Source organism: Phodopus roborovskii, unplaced genomic scaffold (genome assembly GCF_943737965.1).
Source record: "Phodopus roborovskii unplaced genomic scaffold, PHOROB, whole genome shotgun sequence".
Lineage (NCBI taxonomy): Eukaryota > Metazoa > Chordata > Mammalia > Rodentia > Cricetidae > Phodopus > Phodopus roborovskii.
Window position 1 is genome coordinate 3,292,507 of NW_026126619.1, and position 18,681 is coordinate 3,311,187.

The following is an 18,681-nucleotide window of genomic DNA, read 5'->3' on the forward strand; positions in this document are numbered from 1 at the left end:
TTTTAAAGGCATAGGGGTAATGAGACTATAGTCCTCAGGAGGCTGAGGCAAGAGGATTCTCAAGTTAGTCTTGGCTACATAATAAATTATACTCTAGCCAGGTTTACATAGCAAGACTCTATCCCAAAGCAAAACAAATACTGATGATACTGCTTAAGAGACATCAAAGAACTGAGTAATTATCAATAAGTCTAATACAGATGGAATATATCAATATCACTAAGAACATAAATTTGAGAAACAGGTAGCTGGCTTTAGAGTCTAGTTTGTTACAAATGTGATTTTGCAAATTTAACTTCAGTTTGTTATGGACTCCTCATGTCTTCCTACATAGCCCAGGCTGTCCTTGAAATCAGGAAGCTCCTGCTTCAGTGTTTATGCTATTTATATATGTGTGCCACCATGCTCAGTAATATAATCTCAAGACTACTTTGAAAAAATGAAGTGGCAAAATACACTAAAATTTTGAATTTTACCAGATAACTAATTACTGTTTTTTTTTAATTCATGAGGACTAATGTTTCCTATAACTGGTACCTTTTATGGGTATCTGGCAAGAGGGAAGGCATTGGAGTGATGGCTCATTGGTTAAGAGCGTGCACTACTCTTGCAGTGAACCCAAGTCTGGTTCTCAGCGTGCAGGTTGGGTGCCTCACTCGCCTATAACTCTAGATCCATGCCATCTCTCATCTCTTCTGACCTATGTAGTTGTTGCCCTAACATTCACAAAGCCTCAAAGAGACACATACATATATGCATAATTCAAAAATAAGAATAAAACCTTTAAAAAAATATCTGTGGAGGAAAACCCCTTTTTTGCAAAAATCATATAAAACAAAGATTTAAATTTATCAAGAATTCCGGTACTTTGTTTAGCCATTGCTTTTGGCTAGATTTTTAAAAATTAAGAAAGAATAATATTAACTTCAAAAGATACTTTGTCTTACAAGAGGCTAGATAATCTGTAGAAGCTTCTGTAAATATTGTTTTAACATACAGTAGCACATTTAAGACATATTGTCTTTCAATTATACAACTTGAAAACTTAGAGAGCATTAAAGCCATAAGGAATTCTCACAGGCTATTCGTGCTCTAGGACACTGCATGCCTGTCAATATATTTATGTTAATTACCTCTTTACTGGTTCTCATTGCCCTGATCGGATCATCAAGTGTGGATGCATGAGAACATGCTTCACTTCATGAACATCTACAACCACTGTGTCAGTTTACAACAATAAGAATTACGAAAACACAGACTTCTTGGACTAGAAATTTAAACAGTCTCTAAATTGTAGATATAATAATTTTGCTAACTGACTAGCATTTGTGCTAGTGCTTCTATTTAGAGGTGAAATGAGGCGAGGGTTTGTATTCTTCAGCATGTACTTATTAAATTTTGACAGTTGAGGGGACAAAGAAAATCAGTGCAGGACTTCGTTCTTTATCTTTAGGACTGAAGTGTCAGATAATATCATATTAGTACAATAATAAACTATTCAGAGTGTATTCTATGGTGGTAGCATTCTTGCAAACCAGAGGATTCGAGAGCAGACTCACCTCCAGGTCTGTAATAATGTCGTGTAATTCTGAGTCAGCAGTGATAAAAGAGGTCAGTGGTGAATATACACTTGAATCATTTGGCTTGGATTTCATATCTCTTCTCTGTTTCCCCACTTCAGACATTTCTGTGTTGTGCACCTGGGGTGAGGTAGGTTCGATGGCATCAACAGGCAAAAGGTCCATGAGAGAAAAGGCATTTTCCAAACAGAACTTGTCTTCTTCTCGTGGCTGAGCATGTAGATCTTGCTGTTTCCCAATGACTGAAACGGCTGATTCTGAAACCTCTGGCAAGACATCGGCAGCCATGTTTTGACTCCCCAGGCTGCTCTTGGGTGCGCTCTCAACACCTCCCTTACACTCTGCTTCCTTCTGAGTTTCCACTGCTTTCGGCATTTTTAATGCCGCTCCACTGGCATCTACTCTTGTCTGACGATGATTCAGCTTACAGTGTCTCCTCAACTTCCTGTTTCTCTCCTTAGCTCCATGAGTATTGGTATTTGAGGAATCGATGCCGTAGACATTTAAACCATACTTTAAGGACAAGAAGGAGCTTAGGTAGCCTTTACCAGAACCCACGTCAATTATCTGGGGAAAACAAAAGAGAATGAATTCAGGATTTTAGTCAGTTGGTAGTGGAAACATTCCAAATATTTTACTAAGACGAGTCAACAAAAGTAATGTGTCATTTATGTAATATGTTTGTTATTTTAATGTTTGATTCCTATTAAAAATCAATCACTGATCATTTTCATTAAACATTTTCCAGTTCTAAATAGCATACTAAATCAGAGCAACAATTAAGTAACAGAAATAGTATTTGGTAGTGACGAAGACAACATGTTTTTATCATACATGACATAACTGTTTCCACGGAAAATCCCAAAGAATATATTTAAAAGTCACCAAAAATGACAGATGAGCTAAGCAATGTGCCAAGGTACAAAGCAAACAGAAACTAACAAAGATCTATTAGAGTGTAGTAACACAGTAGCAATGGACGTTGTGAAAGAAAGGTTTTCAAACAAGACTGTAGTGTACTCTCTCTCTGAACCACCCATCCTGACTCCTCCTCTTCTGACTGATGACTCCACCTGCCTTCCTCCCAGAGTTCTCTCTCCGCTCAGAAGTCCCTGCTATACCTCCTGCTTGTCTACAGGCTGTTCAGCTTTTGATTACACCAATCTCAGCAATGCATCTTCACACAGTGTACAAATATCCCACATTTCCCCCCTTTTGTCTAAATAAAAGGAAAGGTTTTAACTCTAATACAGTAAAACTATATAATCTGAAAGCTGAGTGCTCACATTTCATTCATAATAGGAAGTGGGGCCAGGCTACAAACCTCAACTTCATCCCCAGTGACATAGTTCCTCCAGCAAGGCTCCAGCTCTCAAAGATTCCATAACCTCCGTAAACAGCACCCCCGACTGTTCGGATACATGCGCCTATGGGCAACATCTCACATGCAAACCACAACACTGGCTTACATAGTATTTCACATAAATACAAATACATAAAGTTATGAGGACAAGGATACAGTAAACAGTCTTCACCTTTCTAGTTTGGTATAGCTTAGTGACGGCTCTATCAATGAAGACCTGAGACCTGTGTGTGATCTCTTTGGCAAGTGAAGTAAACACTGAGAGGAAGCTCAAAAAGGGGCGGGGTGGAGAACAACAGTCCAATAAAAAGTAAAAAAAATGAAATAAGCGTGATGCTAAAAATGGTAATACTTATAAGGAAATAATCTTACCTGCTTTAAACCACAGTAATCAGCGATACTGCAGATTAGCTCTGACATTGCTTGAACCTCATGAGATTTTTTTGTATTCATAAACTCAATTGCCTTCACATTTTCACCTGAATGAAAATAAAGATAATTAATATACTTCTACTAAAAAGACTTTTAATGAGTTGTCACAACTTTTTATATTAATATGGAAGTGGCATAAACCCTATTGTAATATCTGTATGATTGCTATTAATTTAACAGTTATGATTCCAATTGAATAAAATAAAAATATCCACAGATAATTAAAATCAATCCTTGATATAACAAGTAGTTAACTATGAATGGAAAAAAAACTGTACTACAAAATAATTCAAGGAACAGCATTAACACAATAAAAAGATAAGCAAGAAAGTGGAAATAGACATTGTTATACACACATAGGAAAATAAAACCAAGTCTTATTCACCAAAAAAAAAAAAAAACCAAAACCAAACCAAACCAAACCAAACAAACAAAAAAAGCCTAATACAAGAACAGACAAATGAACAATTTAAACTTTCAAGCTACACTAGCCACATATGAAGAGCTTAATATCCACATGTGGCTATTTTCTTCTATATAGTGTGCTCCGGGGCCCTGCTCCAAATGATATGACAGACTTTGAAGATCCCATGTAAGTCTGCTCCCTGGATAGCAGAAAGGGAATGGGCTGGGGGTTTGTGGGGGAGCAGGGGAGGAGGGGAGGGTAAGGGAACTGGGGTTGACATGTAAAGCAAGTTGTTTCAAATTTAAATAATAAAAAAAAAACTTGCTAATAAGGTCTTCCCAGGTGAACATGGTTACTATACAATGGCATTCTGCTGACTGACACCAGCCCAGAAAACAGACAGACATACTCCAGCATGGGGAGCAGATTCCCTCCATGCACAGCTGTCACTAGCCTGTATCCCTACACTGAGAAGTCAACTTTCTTTTACTGGCATAAGACAACATCCATCTAGATCTTGGTAATGGTTTCATGTTTGTGTACGCTATTGTTGCTCCTTTGACACCCAACATATAGTTCCTATGTTTTAGAAGGCAGATGGAAGGCCAGGCTTTACTCAGCCGTGGCCACTTAGCAACAGCTTGGTGTTTTGATTACAATGTCAGTAGCAATGTTGCTGATTAACTCAATTACAGCCAGAATGCTCTTGCCCAGAGCCACCATTGCCCAAAATCCTTTGTTTTGTTTCAGGAGGAACATAATAAAATATCTTCATTAAAATGCTTAGAGATAAAGGAAAACAACAATAACAATGAGAAAATTGGACTAGAAGGGGGATAAGCTCCTTTTGCAATGAAGGGTTTCGGAGGATCCAGTTTTGCCAGCAAACACTAAGTACCAGTGATAGGTAAATATTACATTGCCTCTTAGTGAGGGGCATGAGAAAGAAATCCTTTAATTAGAATCTCAATTAAAAGTGTAAAGCTGTACTTAATCAAACAAACCTTCCTGCATGGATCAACCTATCAGTGTCAGGAAAAACAACCAGACGAAAGAGGAGAAAATTCTAGGTCCATTATCGGACACCCATGGCAGCGCATGCATACCTTTTCAAAACTAGAGGCCCTCTTCTGACCTCTGTGCTCATCAGGGACACACTTGTACTCACACGTGCGTGTAAGCAAAGCACTCATACATGTAAAATATATTTAAAAAAGTATGAAAAAAAAGAAGCTGTAATTTCTGCAACACTAAAACATATTGAATACAGTCTGCTTATTAGATAATGTTACTAAAGCCAAGTGAAAGTCCTGAATAAACCGACATGATATGGGGTAAGTAGGAATTTATCCTGGTTCTTATGGATACATATTAAAATTCTTGTGGGTAATTCCATGTCTCGGACTGATGGTCAGAGGATCCAGACTTTTACAAAGTGTGTGAGGGTGCCTGCTTACAGCAAGTAAGACTTTAACATGGCAAATTTAGGTCAAAAGTATCCAGGATTCACTGTAGTATTAAACAGTGTTTCTGTAAGTTTAGAGCTTTCTTTAAAAACAAAAAACAAAAGAGAGTTGGTGAAATAATGAGGATCAAATGAGGTAGCAGCAAAAAAGACCTTGGTAAACAATAAATTAGGCATGTAGTCCCTATTTTATCGTGAATGTAATTATTATTTAACCCATTGGCTCTACTACTAAAGCTGATTCCTTGACATGGAGCACAGTCAGTTTTTAAAACCTCAGCCTCCTCATCACGACCATCTAACTGGGGTGTCTACTGGCATTTAACATAACTATGGAAGGAAATGACTTTTAACCTATCTTGACACTTGAGTTTTAATTTGGGTTTTCCCCACTTTCATATACTTATGTCTCCCCCATTTTCCCAGCCACCATCATCCACATTCCTCATATTCTTCCCAAAGAACCAGGTGCAGAGGTCATTATCCAACTGCAATAAAAACTAACGCAAGGATTTTTGACATCGTAGTAGCACAATACATATGTGCTTGAAAGTCTGAAATTAACTGTGGTAAAGACATCCAGGGACTAATGTAGGGAAAAGCATAGAGATATGTATGTGACTTTAATTTAGGATAAGAGAACCTGTTCCTCCCAGAATGAGTGAACGTATCAGTGCTCGGAATATCCAGGAACAAACTAGACTATAATGGAGAGACATATATATGAACCGTGTCCTGCTGTTAAGAACCTAGAAAGCGTAAGCATATGTCACACTCACACGTATCAGTCCTCTGTTCTTTATTTACTCCAAGGGCTGTAAGCAACTGCTCAAAAGGAGTACACAGACCCAAGCTTTGCACAGAGTAGTGTCTGGCGGCTAGAGCGAAGGCTTCCGTGCTCAACAGCTTCTGAGACCTTTCACAAAATACTCTGGGGAGATCAATAAGACCTGAAAATCGGACAGAAAAGGAAGATGAGCAGTATTAATATCTAAATTGTTTGCGATTTTAAAACAGTAAATAAACCATGGAGATTTTACAGCAGCTTACAAGATTTTAACTGTAGAGTATGGCAATATTTCTAACAGTTCCTTTGCATTTGTTACTTAAATGATCGGCCTCTGCAAAACCCAGTTTTAGCATTTTCTCTAATCATGTCTTGAAAGATCAAATTAAAATTTGGTCTTTCTGTTTTCCAGGGACAACAGCAGCAGCCGTTTCCTGCCTGAAGAGTACTGTGGTTGCGTAACTGTGAGCTGTCTCGTCTGACCCACAATTGTGCGTTTCAAGGTGCCAGTCCCAACAACACTGTTACCCCTGCGTTGCACAGTCTCACTCTTCTGGACGGCTGCTAGGGGGCGACACTTTATTTCTAAGGTTTTCATTCCAGTTTGTCATAGCAGTCATAGACCTCAATGGATAAAGCAGTCCAAGTGAGCCCATTCATTAAAGGGTGTTTCTAAAAACTAAACCAACATGTGACAAAATAAAAGCAAGCTCACAAAACCATCAAATCCAGTTGTTAAACAATGTGTGCAGAGCACTCACTTAGGGGAAACATACAATCTTGGGAACAACTTGGACTCTACCAAAACCAGACAGACATAACATACATGCCATGACATCTTGCCTAGCCTACACTACATTCATAACTACTTCTTAAAATATCCAGCTAAACACAAAGGGGACCATTGCTCTCTGACAAAACTTGAAAACAATGTAACTGATGAATATCTTCAGATTCTAAAGAAAATTATACTCCCACTCATAGCTTCTTAAAAAATAGCATCTCTTAAGATGAGGTATAATGTGTGCACAATTTATTAAACAGCAAAAAGCAGAGATGTGTGTACTTCAACTTTTGAGTCAATTAAATAGAAAATAAAACCACAAGGTTACCTTGGTGAATTTATTTAATATAGATTTTAGGAAATTTTACGAGCTGAATTTACCGATGCAGCCAAAGCAATAAAATCTACATCAAAATATTTAGACATGATGCAGGAGGGAAAACTCAGTCGACTATTAAGTGAGACTTTCAGGTTTAAGAGCAGTTTCAACATTTGAAGGTTCCAGGGGAGCAGTTTCTTAGAGTGTGATAGAATAAAGTATGAAATCGCAGTGAGCAGAGGGGCCATTATACCTGGCAATTATTGGGCAATGTTGCCAACAGAAAGAAATGTGGTGTTTCTGTTGGAAAAGTAAGTGTCTGAATCAACTTAGCTATCCTATTGAAAATTCTTGAAAATATTCCACTTTGACCTGAACTAAATGCTATTGATTTGCTTTTAATTGCCAGCATTCCAGAAACTTTGGGTACTGGAGGCCTAAGTTAAAATGGTAGCACATTTTCAGTGATAGTCAATGTTTTAAAGGATTGCATATTTTGATTCAATCTCATAGTTTATTTCTTTAGAGTTAAAACCAGTTTATTCCTATTTTGATTCAATCTCATAGTTTATTTCTTTAGAGTTAAAACCAGTTTATTCCGTCTAGAGTTCCACAATTGTTTTTTTTTTTTTTTTTTTTACCACAGAAACACAGCTGAGTTATTATTATTGTTTTTTTTTTCCGAGTGGTTCAGTCTATATAACTGCCACAATTTGCTGCTTTTGGAGATTCATAGAGAATGAGAAGGGCCAAAAATCTAGGCTTGCCTTTCTTCTGCATGCGAGAAGGCCATGGGGCATGGGCCCAGATCCTCACAGTGCCGTGTGTGCATAGTAAGTTTGTGATTGGCAGCCAGTAGCACAGAAGCCCCATGGCCACTGAGTTTTAGTTACTTCTTAGTTGGGTGTAGATATTCTTCCCCACAGAGAAAGTTCCTGCATTTGTTACATTTGTTGCATATTCTGCAGCTTGATTGCCTTGCCTGCATCTCCCTCTGCTGGGAGTTTCTGATTTTCCTCGGGTGTCTTCTTCACTTGTCTCTTTGTGTGACCTATCACTATCCCAGGGTGTCGAGGCTAGGAGACCGACCATTGGGGAAGAGATTAGCGGCAGAGCCAGAGGGCTGGCTCGGTGGGTAAAGATGATTGCTTCCACACGGTGGAAGGCTAGAAACGACTCCTGCCTGCTGCCCTCTGACCTCCACAGACTCACCCCAGTACACTACGCACACATATATACTAACAAATCATACATCATACACATAGTGATAAAAAAAAAACACAGGATTTAAAAATAGCATCAAACTAGGAAATGAGATGGGGAAAAAGCAGGAGAGGTTATTTTCGATAAACACGATACCAGGATATACCTCGAACCTGCTTTTAATCTTTTACCAGATATCACTGTACACAGGAAAACCAAAGAGTCAAATGCAGACTGGAAGAATTTTTCAAAAGAAAAAATGCATAAAGTTTTAAAACCAGAAATAAGACCAATGGATGCATATTCATAATTAACAAGTAAAATTTCCAAGCTACTTACCTGTTCTGGTACTTGGATGTCCTATAAGACTCTAAGGAAGATGAGCTCCATCAGGGTGAACAATAACTCACCACCCCACTGCAGACAGCTACTGCACGTTTAATGCTACATGCCAGGCAGGATGCCAGACACTTTACCTGTTATACGAGCATGCTAATTGTTGCTCTTTCTTCATTTGCAGAGGAGATTCCTGAGACCTGACAAGACTGTAACGGATTCAAATGTCACACACTAACACTGTCAGAGCAAATAAGCTGTGGCAGTATGCGTTTACACTGCGCTCTTAACCCTCATGCTCCACTGGCATAGGTCACAGCAAGCAAATAGCAGTGAGCATCGATGGACCTGACTATCAGTCAGACAACTTCCCTGGCAGAGATCCATCTAGAGTGGTGAGTTTTTATTACACACTTGGTTTTCCTTTGTAATCACTCCTATACTCCTCTTCACATCTCCCTCTCCACTAGAAGTGATCTTGCTTCCAGAAACTGAAGCATAATTTGGATATCTAAAATAATTAATGTCTCTGAAAAGAAAGCAAATTCAAGGTGTACGATTTTCTGTGGCGTCTACTAATAGAAGCAAATACCACTGTCTCCTATGTTCAGTTGTAAAGCAAAAGGACTTTGCACACAACATGAATGATGGATGATGGATGGATGCATGCATGCATGAACGACAGCATATTTCAATGCACTTACTATTGTAGCATCACCGGCTACGGAATTCTCCTAAGACTCTGTAGTGGCTGAAATCACTGAGGCCACTGTGAGGACTTCCATAGCACCACTGAGCCTGTTAGGGAAGCATAAAACCTCATTTCAGCCCGAGTACTCACAACCTTAGGGTGAGACAGGAGTGATTTAGATCACACAGAATACAATGTAAGATACGAATATGTACTAAAGTTACGGATGTAATTTTGTTATAGGGGTATAAGAAATTATTAATCACACAGCCAATAGACCAGAATTTCAGGGAGATATTGACAGCAGTACCTTCCTGATGATCATCTTCACAAGGATATGGAAATATTTTGTATTTATTTCTACAAATATTCTTATTCCTGACACATCTTGCCTTTTTCCTGTCTCCTGTGTTGGTAAATAGCATTTCCATTCACTGTTAAAATTAAAAACATCTTTAGTTCATGTGTCCAGCCAGTCATCCATCCTGACATAAAATTGTCTTTCATTTGGAAACCCTCCCCATCACCGCTACAGTTCAAATCCCATTAATTCCAGCATTACCACAAAAGCCTCAAGGTATGTTCCTTTTGGATAAAAAGCACAGTGTTCCCCAAGTGTTGGATGAGTTGAGCATGTGTTTCTTAAAAGGAAATTAATTTTTATTTAATGCAAACTTAATAGTTAATAGAAGTTTTTAAGGCTTTGGTTTTTGCAATAGTTGACTGTTGGATTACATCTTTGTTAATTGCTTAATAGCTGAACGTTAACTCTGTCTTATTAAACTTTGAAAACTAAAGAAGGAATGGTTAAGTTTTACATACTTTGCATCTATCCAACATACTGTAATGTACTAAGAGAACAAATACAATACATATTGTTGCTCTTAAAATGAATCAATTATATGATCCAATTATGTGGTAGTATTTTTTTTTTTTTGAATAAGCAACTCTAGCTTAATTTATAGTTGAATACAAAATAAAAAAAATATGTTAAACAGGTAAACCATGTTTTTGGATGAAATAACACATATTCACAAGGACTGACATATGGTTCCTTACCATACCAACATTAACACCATAATGAATGCATAAGTATAGTCAATCATGCCAAAAGCATTTTCACATTGAACTATGTTATTTATGAAAATTAAATTAAATGTAAAACTAGAAAAGTTAACCATAATATTTTAACTTTAAGATTCCTTACTTAGTTTAACTTGTTGAGAAATACAACTGTTCAATGAGACATATTTAGAAACACATTTGCTAAATAAAATGATAAAAAGCAAAGTAATTCAGGGGTGTCTAATGCTATGTGAAATAACAGTCATGGAACACTGGGTCAGTTTCCTGCTAAAATGGCATAAAAGCCCTCAAGAAACACAGCACAGTAGAAAGAACTGGTCTGGGGAGAAAGTTCAGTGGGTAAAATGCTTGCCACATTAACCATAAAGACCAAAGTTAGGATCCCCCAAACCAGCAGTCCTCAACCTTCCTAGTGCCGCGACCCTTCAATACAGTTTCTCATGTTGTGGTGACTCCCAAGCATAAAATTATTTTTGTTGCTACTTCATAACTGTAAGTTTGCCACTGTTGTGAATTGCAATGTAAATATATGTGCTTTTCAATGGTCTTAGGTGACCCCCTATGAAAGAGTCATTTGATTCCCCAAAGGGCTACACCTCACCAGTTGAGATCCCCTGCCCAAAAGTCACATGAAGACACAGGTCCAGCAGCCTCTGTCCTGTTCCAGTTTACTTCTACTGCTGTGCTCAAGACCACACACAAGGGGAACGTGGGGAAGATGATTCTGTGTCCTCTTTTTGGAAAAGGTATATAAGAGTGGTGGAAAATAAACTCGTGGCATTTCAGTATTGACTGGTCTGCCCTCCTGACCTTTATTCTGTCTCTTTATTGTCTATAGCTAGCCTTTCCCTCATCCCCACTCACCCACTCAGGTACGGACTTGGGGCCGCTCAACTGGCTCTGATTACAGCCCCACAAAGACCGATCCCGACACAATTGTGTAAAACAAAAAGCCGATATCTCATATGTGTCTTATCTCATACATATACAAAGATCAAAAGTACCCTTTGGACACTGCTCAATGCACAGGACTTTCCTATATTCATCTAGAAAAAAACTGCAATCAGTTAACTCTGAATCTGTCTTCACTGAGAAGTGTAAGGTTCCAGTTAAAATAAATACTTCATTTGTTAGTGTGCTATACAATTGCTGACGTCTGTGATCTCCCAACACGGACGTCAGATTTGTTTAACTTGTTCTACCGATGATGAGAAAATCCTAAGTGATGCTTCCAATAAATCAGTATTTTATACTGGAAAAGTTATTAGGTTCAGAGACATTTCAAAGGTCAATAACCCAGCCAGTCTCTGTTGTTTTTGTTGGACAGACATATAATTGACTGTCAGGTCTCTCTCTCTCTCTCTCTCTCTCTCTCACACACACACACACACACACACACACACACACACACACACACACATTCCTAGTCTAAGAAAGCAAACACAAGGTATTACTGATGTGCTCAGTTATACTTTGGCAATACTTATTAACCATCTTCACTGACCAGACACTGTCCTAAACACACAGACAAGATACTCTTAACATTACTGCTCATGGGAACAAAAACTAAGAAGGAATGCATTCAGATTACTAAGAAATCACTCTGGTGAGAAACTGACTTCGTAATTACTTGCTAAACAAACCAATAGATTCAAATATGGATATGACGAGCTCATACTGTGGCGTCAGATAATGAGAAACTGACAGTATGAACCTTCTGCTAAAAACTGTGGTCCCTGGGAAATGAATTTAAGCTGCAAATTCACAAGCCAAGATTAAAGAATCCAATTTCAGTACAATGTAAAGAGTAAGAGAAAACGGGGTCTGGAAGATAAAATGTTTGCTTTGCAAGCATGGGGGCCTGAGGATCCACATAAAAGCCAGGCATGGTGGTACACACTTGCAATTCCAGGGTTGGGGGGGGGGTGCAGAATTCTTCAGGTAGATTCCTGAAGTTCACTAGCCAAGCACCTTAGCCTAACTGATGAGTCCCTGTTCAAAACATAGGGTGCACAGCCCCTGAGAAATAATGCTGGAAGCTGACCTGATCTCCCACATGAGGACAGGCGTGTACACACACACACACACACACACACACACACACACACGAAAGAGAAAATATATATATGGAGAAAAATATAATTGTGCACCTAGCAATAGTACATAGCAGAATTCACGAGGAATACAACTATTAATATACGTAAAATAATGTAATCCCATCGGGCAGAGACCCAGTTAGGCACACATTAAAGCCTTGTTCTGCTCTTAATAGTCGCTTTTCTTCACATTTTCTTTTTTGAAAGCCACCATGAGTCAGTGGTTCAACAAATGTTTAAGGCGCACTTAACACATGCCAAGTATTTTCCCACGTGTTGGAATCCACCCACTGTTCAGACAAATATGGTTCGGGCTCTTTGCAAGTTTTCCAAGAGAGACTTGAAAAGACCGGATATTTACTAAGTTCCATCTTCACTACCCCCACCCCGACCCCCCGTGGCACACTGCATATTCAGGGATTTGAGGGAAGACGTTCACTAGCGACACCTGGAGAGCCTGGAAGCGAAGCAGAAATGCCAGTAGATAGACAGTTCCTCCGTCTGTTCGCAAAACCGACACTCGATAGAATCTACGTCTCTTGAGGGTGCGAAACCCCAGAGCCTAGAAAACTTCTGGTCCCATAACTGGTACTGAAAATACAGTTTCCAAACGAACTGGAGAGCATTCACAGGATTTTCACCCTGCGAACCCAAGACACACTCTACAGATGCGACACAGGCTCTTAACTGATCTGTCCACGCTGCACCTGTCTCCAAACAACCTTTCTGTGTTCCCGGACCTAAGCTGCTGATGCCCGTAAACTGGGGCAACACAACAACGCCCGAAGATGAGAAGGCGGACGGGGCCTCTCCCACCTCCTATTCAGATCCCTGCCTTCAATTCCCACAGGCGCCACGATAGTCTCCGCCACTTCCGCCGAGATGCACCAGGGGGCGCACGACTAGCCGCGTCCCGCCCACCGCCCGTCAGGCACCAGATCCCGCACCGCCCACTCGCCCGTCAGTCACCCTGTCCCGCCACGCCCACCCGTTAGTCACCCGGTCCCGCCCCCACCTCCCGTCAGTCACCGGGTCCAGCCCCGCCCCCTGCCCGTCAGTCACCAGGTCTCGCCTCGCCCACCTGTCACATGGCCCCGCCTCCGCCCGCCCACCTGTCACATGGCCCCGCCCCCGCCCGCCCCATGCCCCGCCCCCGCCCGCCAATGCCCCGCCCATCAGTCACCTGGCCCCGCCCCCACCCGCCCGTCAGTCACCTGGTCCCGGCCCCGCCTCCCGCGGCTCGGCCCCCGCCGGCGCCCCGAGCGCCGCCAGCACGCCGTCCGGCGACAAGTCCACCAGCTCCCGCCACAGCGACTCGGTGTAGAAGTCCACCGTGTGCGCGCTGCAGATGGGCAGGGCTGCCCTCAGGAAGCCCAGCAGGTCCTGTAACGTGGCCCGCAGCGCGGACAGGTCCGGGCTGCCGGGGAGAGAGCAAAGCGCCGCCATGGCGCTCGCCCTCCAGGGCTGCAGGTGGCGCCAACGTGGCCGCGCCGCACCTCCGTTCGCGGGCCAGGCCGAAGCAGCCGAGCTCCGAGCACGCGCCGCTGGCGTGGGGCTGGTCGATTGCTTCGGCCTGATGACGTGCTAAGCCGGCGCCCGCCGTGGTTCCTGCAGCGCGAGCGGCGGGCGCGGGATGGCGCCGGCGGGGCGGTCTCCCGAGTGGCGGGCCCGAGGCCCGGCGGCGCGGGAGCAGGGGGCGCCTCGGGTCGGACCCCAGAGCCCAAGAGGGAAGCGCAGGGCCTGGCGGCCCCGCCACCAGCAAGCCTTCCCCGGCAGCGTCCGCGAGGGTACGGCGGGCGGCCGCGGTGGGGAGGCCCGGGCGCCAGCGCGCGTGCGTGCCGGGGCTGCCGGGGCTCAGCCGCGGGGCCGCTGCTGTCAATCTAACCCGAGGCACGCAGCGTCGGGTGCGCCCGTCCGTGTGCTGTCCGAGGCAGATTCGTACCTGTGCCGCAGCAAAGGAAAGAGGGACCGGGCTAAGCATGCACTGATAATCGCAGCGCCCCAGCCCCGTTCCCCTCTCTTCCTTAGATCCCTCCTTCTGTCTCTGTAAGGCCTCAGTCGCTCTTCACATGGTTGAGTGTTGTGTTGGGTCTGAAAGTAATCGACAAGATGTAAAGAAAGTTGTACGTTGTTGTCCCCTCTGGTGGTGTTGTGTCTTAATTTGGAAAATTAATGATTATTAAGTTCCTCTAGTGGAAAATCAAAAGTCTTCCCCACCCTACTTTTAATTATTTGCTGAGGACCCCCAGTGATGTTTTAGAGGGATGTAAAAAAATTTTAATTTGTGAATACGATTATAAATTCAAGTGGAGTTTAGCTTACTCTTTAGTTTTACTTTGAAGTGTTTTGTCTGTTTTGGTGGTGTTTGACAGTTGTTGGCCTTATATTCAGGCCAACTTGCTCCCCCAGTGCAGAAATAAATGTATTGACTAACCTAATCTTTAAAGCAAAACCAAGTAATTCTGTCATTTGAGTATAATGTTAAAAAAAAAAAAAAAAAGCTTCATCTCTAGTAACCTTTATCACTTTCTGTGAAAGTAACTGAAATCCTTCGATGTTAGGACAAGGTTTTGCATTTCGGAGGAAACTGAAGATCCAGCAGAATTACAAGAAATTGCAATGGAAGGTAAAGAAGGCACCAACGTCCCAGGAACCCCAGTTCACGGATCACTACCCAGACCATCTGAAACACCTCTATTTAGCTGAAGAAGAAAGACTCAGGAAACAGCGGAGAAAGGTTGGTCAGCCTCCATCAGAAGAACAAGTTGACCAGCCCGTGCCTGAAGAAGAATGTAACACTGAACAGACTTTGTCTGAAGAACAGTCTAGTGATTACCAGCCTCAGCCAGAACAGCTGTGTACACTAAAGTATGTACTTCCTTCCTTTGAAACTCAATGTTTTGTAGACGATACAGAGCAATATGGGTAAGAAATTAGAAATTTTCTTAACAAATTTTTGAAGTCATGCTGTAATGTTTTCACAATCTCATTCATTCATCTCCATATTTTTAACAGTCTAATATTCATCAGAACCTACTGTGCTTTCCGTGCTTAAATATTTGTTGAAAAATATCCATTTACCATCATCCTTTAATCTGTAATTGTAACTATAAATGTAAATGGGGTTTTAATGTCTTATTTGGGCATTTTCCTACTTTTTGCTGCTGTTTTTTCTCATGCTAACTTCAATTTGTATTAGTGACCTTTTTGTATATAAATAATGTATTTGACACAGTTGCATAATTTTGTCCAAATCATTTCTTAATGATTTAACTTGCATGTCTTAATTTCTCTTGCAAGTTCTGTCACGGTTCCCAAGAAAAAGAAAACTTCAAACCAAAAGGCACAAGAAGAGTATGAACGGATACAAGCAAAGCGTGCTGCTAAGAAATTCGTAAGTTCTACTTTTTAATTATTTAAGGTTTATTTTTCTTTATCTTTAACATGGGTACAAGACATATGTCTTAGTATTTAGGCCCATAATATTGTCTTCTCCAGTACTTTTTGTATTACTCAGCAGATTTGTAGAATTGTACAATATTCTAAGTCCTTGATTAGCTCAGACAATTCTACTAGGTCAGTGAAAAAATTCCAAAAAAAAAAAGGTTGCTTGTCAGTTAATAATACGAGCATCTAGCGTCTGTGATAATGTTTCTCAGACTGCAGCCTAGAAACTTAGATCTTCAATGAGTTCCTTGAAATAATCTGATATGCTGTGAATTAGAGGACCTGAGACCTAAGGGAAGTATTGATGGAGTAAAAACTCCAGAGGAAGTGTTGGGATAAAATACTCAGAAACAAAGCCATCTCCCATGCTGAGATATTTCCTCAAACATCTCCTTCCGTCCTTGCTCTGTGACCTTAAAAACTGCATCTGTGCAGGGTAGCAGTCCTTAGTCTCAAGGTTCAGGGTTTTAGGTTTTTGTCAGTTTGTTTTGTACTAAAGCTTAAGTAATGTGCCACTATTTCATCAAAATATCCCCAAAGACAGTACTGATATAATTTCATTTATACCCATTAGGATATGAATAAAGAAATTGGAGTTTAATATCTAAAATGCTTGTGATTATTCTGCAGCTGGTGACAGGGAGAGATGATCTCTATCTCATGTTAATACAAAAGCCAGTGACACTTTACCCATGAGATCAGAATTGTGAACAACTGGTTAAATAGAGCTGTAAATAAGAGTAATGACATAGGGGTAAACCAGGCAACCAGGCCAGGCAGCAGAACTCATGAATAAGTTTCAGTATTTTTTGAGGCAGGATTCACTGTGTAGCTCTGGCTGGCCTGGAACTTAGAAGATCTTCCTGCTTCTGCCTCCCCAGTGCTGGGATTAAAGACGGACACCACCAGCATACAGCTTCAGATCTCTAAGTACATATTAAAATAAATACTATGTCACATGTGAGCATTTGAATCTGTTTACAGCCAAGCCTGGCCACATAGTGGTCCCTGCAAGTTCTTCTTTATCACTCAGCTTGGTCCTTGTTTGTAAGATCAACAGGGTAGACTAGAAAAGTTTTTAGAGGAATGGAGTATACTGCAGTTTCTCAAATTGCATGTATGACTCTTTGCTAACTATAATTACGTGTAATCACAGTTGCGTGTAAGTCTAATGTGTTTCTAGTAGATCATTTGGAGGCTCCCTGAACTGGAGATAAGCACACTACAGTGCGGCTTCTTTTCAGCTGTTGTTTTAAGTTAGAATGTTGTAGTGCTTGTTTGATAGTGCATCTTCAGAACTGGTTACCAGTTTGAGTTACAATCTTCTGTATTTGAGTTTCTGTCAGAGCAACAAATGAGCACAATAGTGAAGCTCGTGGTGTCTGACTGAGGGTTTTACACTAGAGTAGTAAGTAGGTAGCCACCATTTTTAAATTAAATCTGTAAATTAGCTAAAGGACAGATAAAAACACGGGATACAGTTTTTTTTGGAAATAAACTTCAGTGTTACGCAGAATATTACACTAGTTAACCTCTGTCAGGGTCCCTCTAATTCTTATAGATTTAAACGGTGAAATTTCTAAAGAAGTATTTGACTTCTCTTTTAGTTATGTAACATTTGATATGAAAGCAAAGAGCTCACACTACTTCAGTTTTGGAAAATTATTCACATTTTATACAACAGAAGAGACAAATAGCAGTGGGTCTGCTATTGTGGTATATGACCTGTGTTTTCTGTTTGTGACAATGAACATTGTGTATGTTTATAATTGCAGGAATTTGAAACGAGAAAACGAGAACGAGAAGAGGCTCAGAGGCTCTACAAGAAGAAGAAGATGGAAGCTTTCAAAGTCCTGAGCAAAAAGACTAGAAAGGGCCAGCCAAACCTCAATCTACAGATGGAGTATCTTCTCCAGAAGATACAAGGGACCAGTTAAAGCCGTGTTAAATGCTGACTGACTACTGCATCTGCATCCGCATCCTCTTATGTGTGTATTGGCAGCACTGAACTGAATTTGCTGACGTCAGTGGATTAGTGAATTACTTTTTTGTTTTTGTAATACAAAAAAGTTCTCTATATTTTTTTTCCACAATGAATGACTTTATCCTGAAGAACTTTAAAAACCATCCATGGAAATTGTATGAAATAAACTGTTTTTGGAATAGGAGGCCCGAGCTGGCGGTGAAGCATTTCAGTGATGTGAACGAGTTTCAGTGCAACAGTCAGCTACGGCACTGGGGTCTTGCCTACTGAGAGTTGGGTGCTTGCTCTTGTCTGGCGGTTGTACTATCCCGAAGGTGCATTGTATCCCCTGGCAGTTTGTGGTAGGGTTTCAGCGTTGCTGCCACGTCTCAGGCTGGTCTCAAACTTGGGATCCTCTTGCCTCTGCCACGAGGGCACTACCGTGCCTGACAGGTTGAATAGTGTTTAAATTAAAGTCATTTTAATGGTAAAGGAAGGAATGACTCTCCTTGGAGTTTTTATTTGTAGTACCTGTTGCAGGAAAGTGGATTTTCTAGGCTATCTGAAAGTAGGTTACCTGGGCCCTAAGTTTGCACCCCATGATAAGATACACCTAGTAAGTACGGTTTATGAATTGAATTTCATAGGTATGTTCTGTTATGTGGAATTACTTTTGGTGTCTTAAGTGATGGGAGAAGCCCAGTATTTTCTCATTGTTAAGCT

General features: G+C 41.0%; 2 protein-coding genes across 5 annotated transcripts in view; one reads left to right on the plus strand and one right to left on the minus strand.

Moving 5' to 3' along the window:
• The window catches only part of Mettl25 (methyltransferase like 25), a 57,204-nt gene extending 43,183 nt beyond the window's left edge, over positions 1–14,021 (minus strand). For all 4 annotated transcript variants that reach the window (XR_007835892.1, XM_051206401.1, XM_051206400.1 and 1 more), the window contains exons 1-4: positions 13,763–14,021; positions 6,026–6,196; positions 3,316–3,422; positions 1,560–2,147 (exon numbers count right to left, since the gene is read on the minus strand). Coding sequence is in view for 3 of the 4 variants with exons in the window: in XM_051206401.1 (XP_051062358.1) it covers positions 1,560–2,147; positions 3,316–3,422; positions 6,026–6,196; positions 13,763–13,994 (1,098 nt within the window). In the remaining variant the exon portion in view is untranslated. The remainder of the gene's footprint in view (positions 1–1,559; positions 2,148–3,315; positions 3,423–6,025; positions 6,197–13,762) is intronic.
• Positions 14,022–14,181: 160 nt separating this feature from the next.
• Positions 14,182–18,451, plus strand: Ccdc59 (coiled-coil domain containing 59). Its single transcript, XM_051206407.1, has 4 exons — positions 14,182–14,335; positions 15,110–15,416; positions 15,849–15,942; positions 17,771–18,451. The coding sequence occupies exons 1-4, from the start codon at positions 14,182–14,184 to the stop codon at positions 17,930–17,932; spliced, it is 717 nt and encodes a 238-aa protein (XP_051062364.1). The 3' UTR covers positions 17,933–18,451.
• The last annotated feature ends 230 nt before the right edge of the window (positions 18,452–18,681 follow it).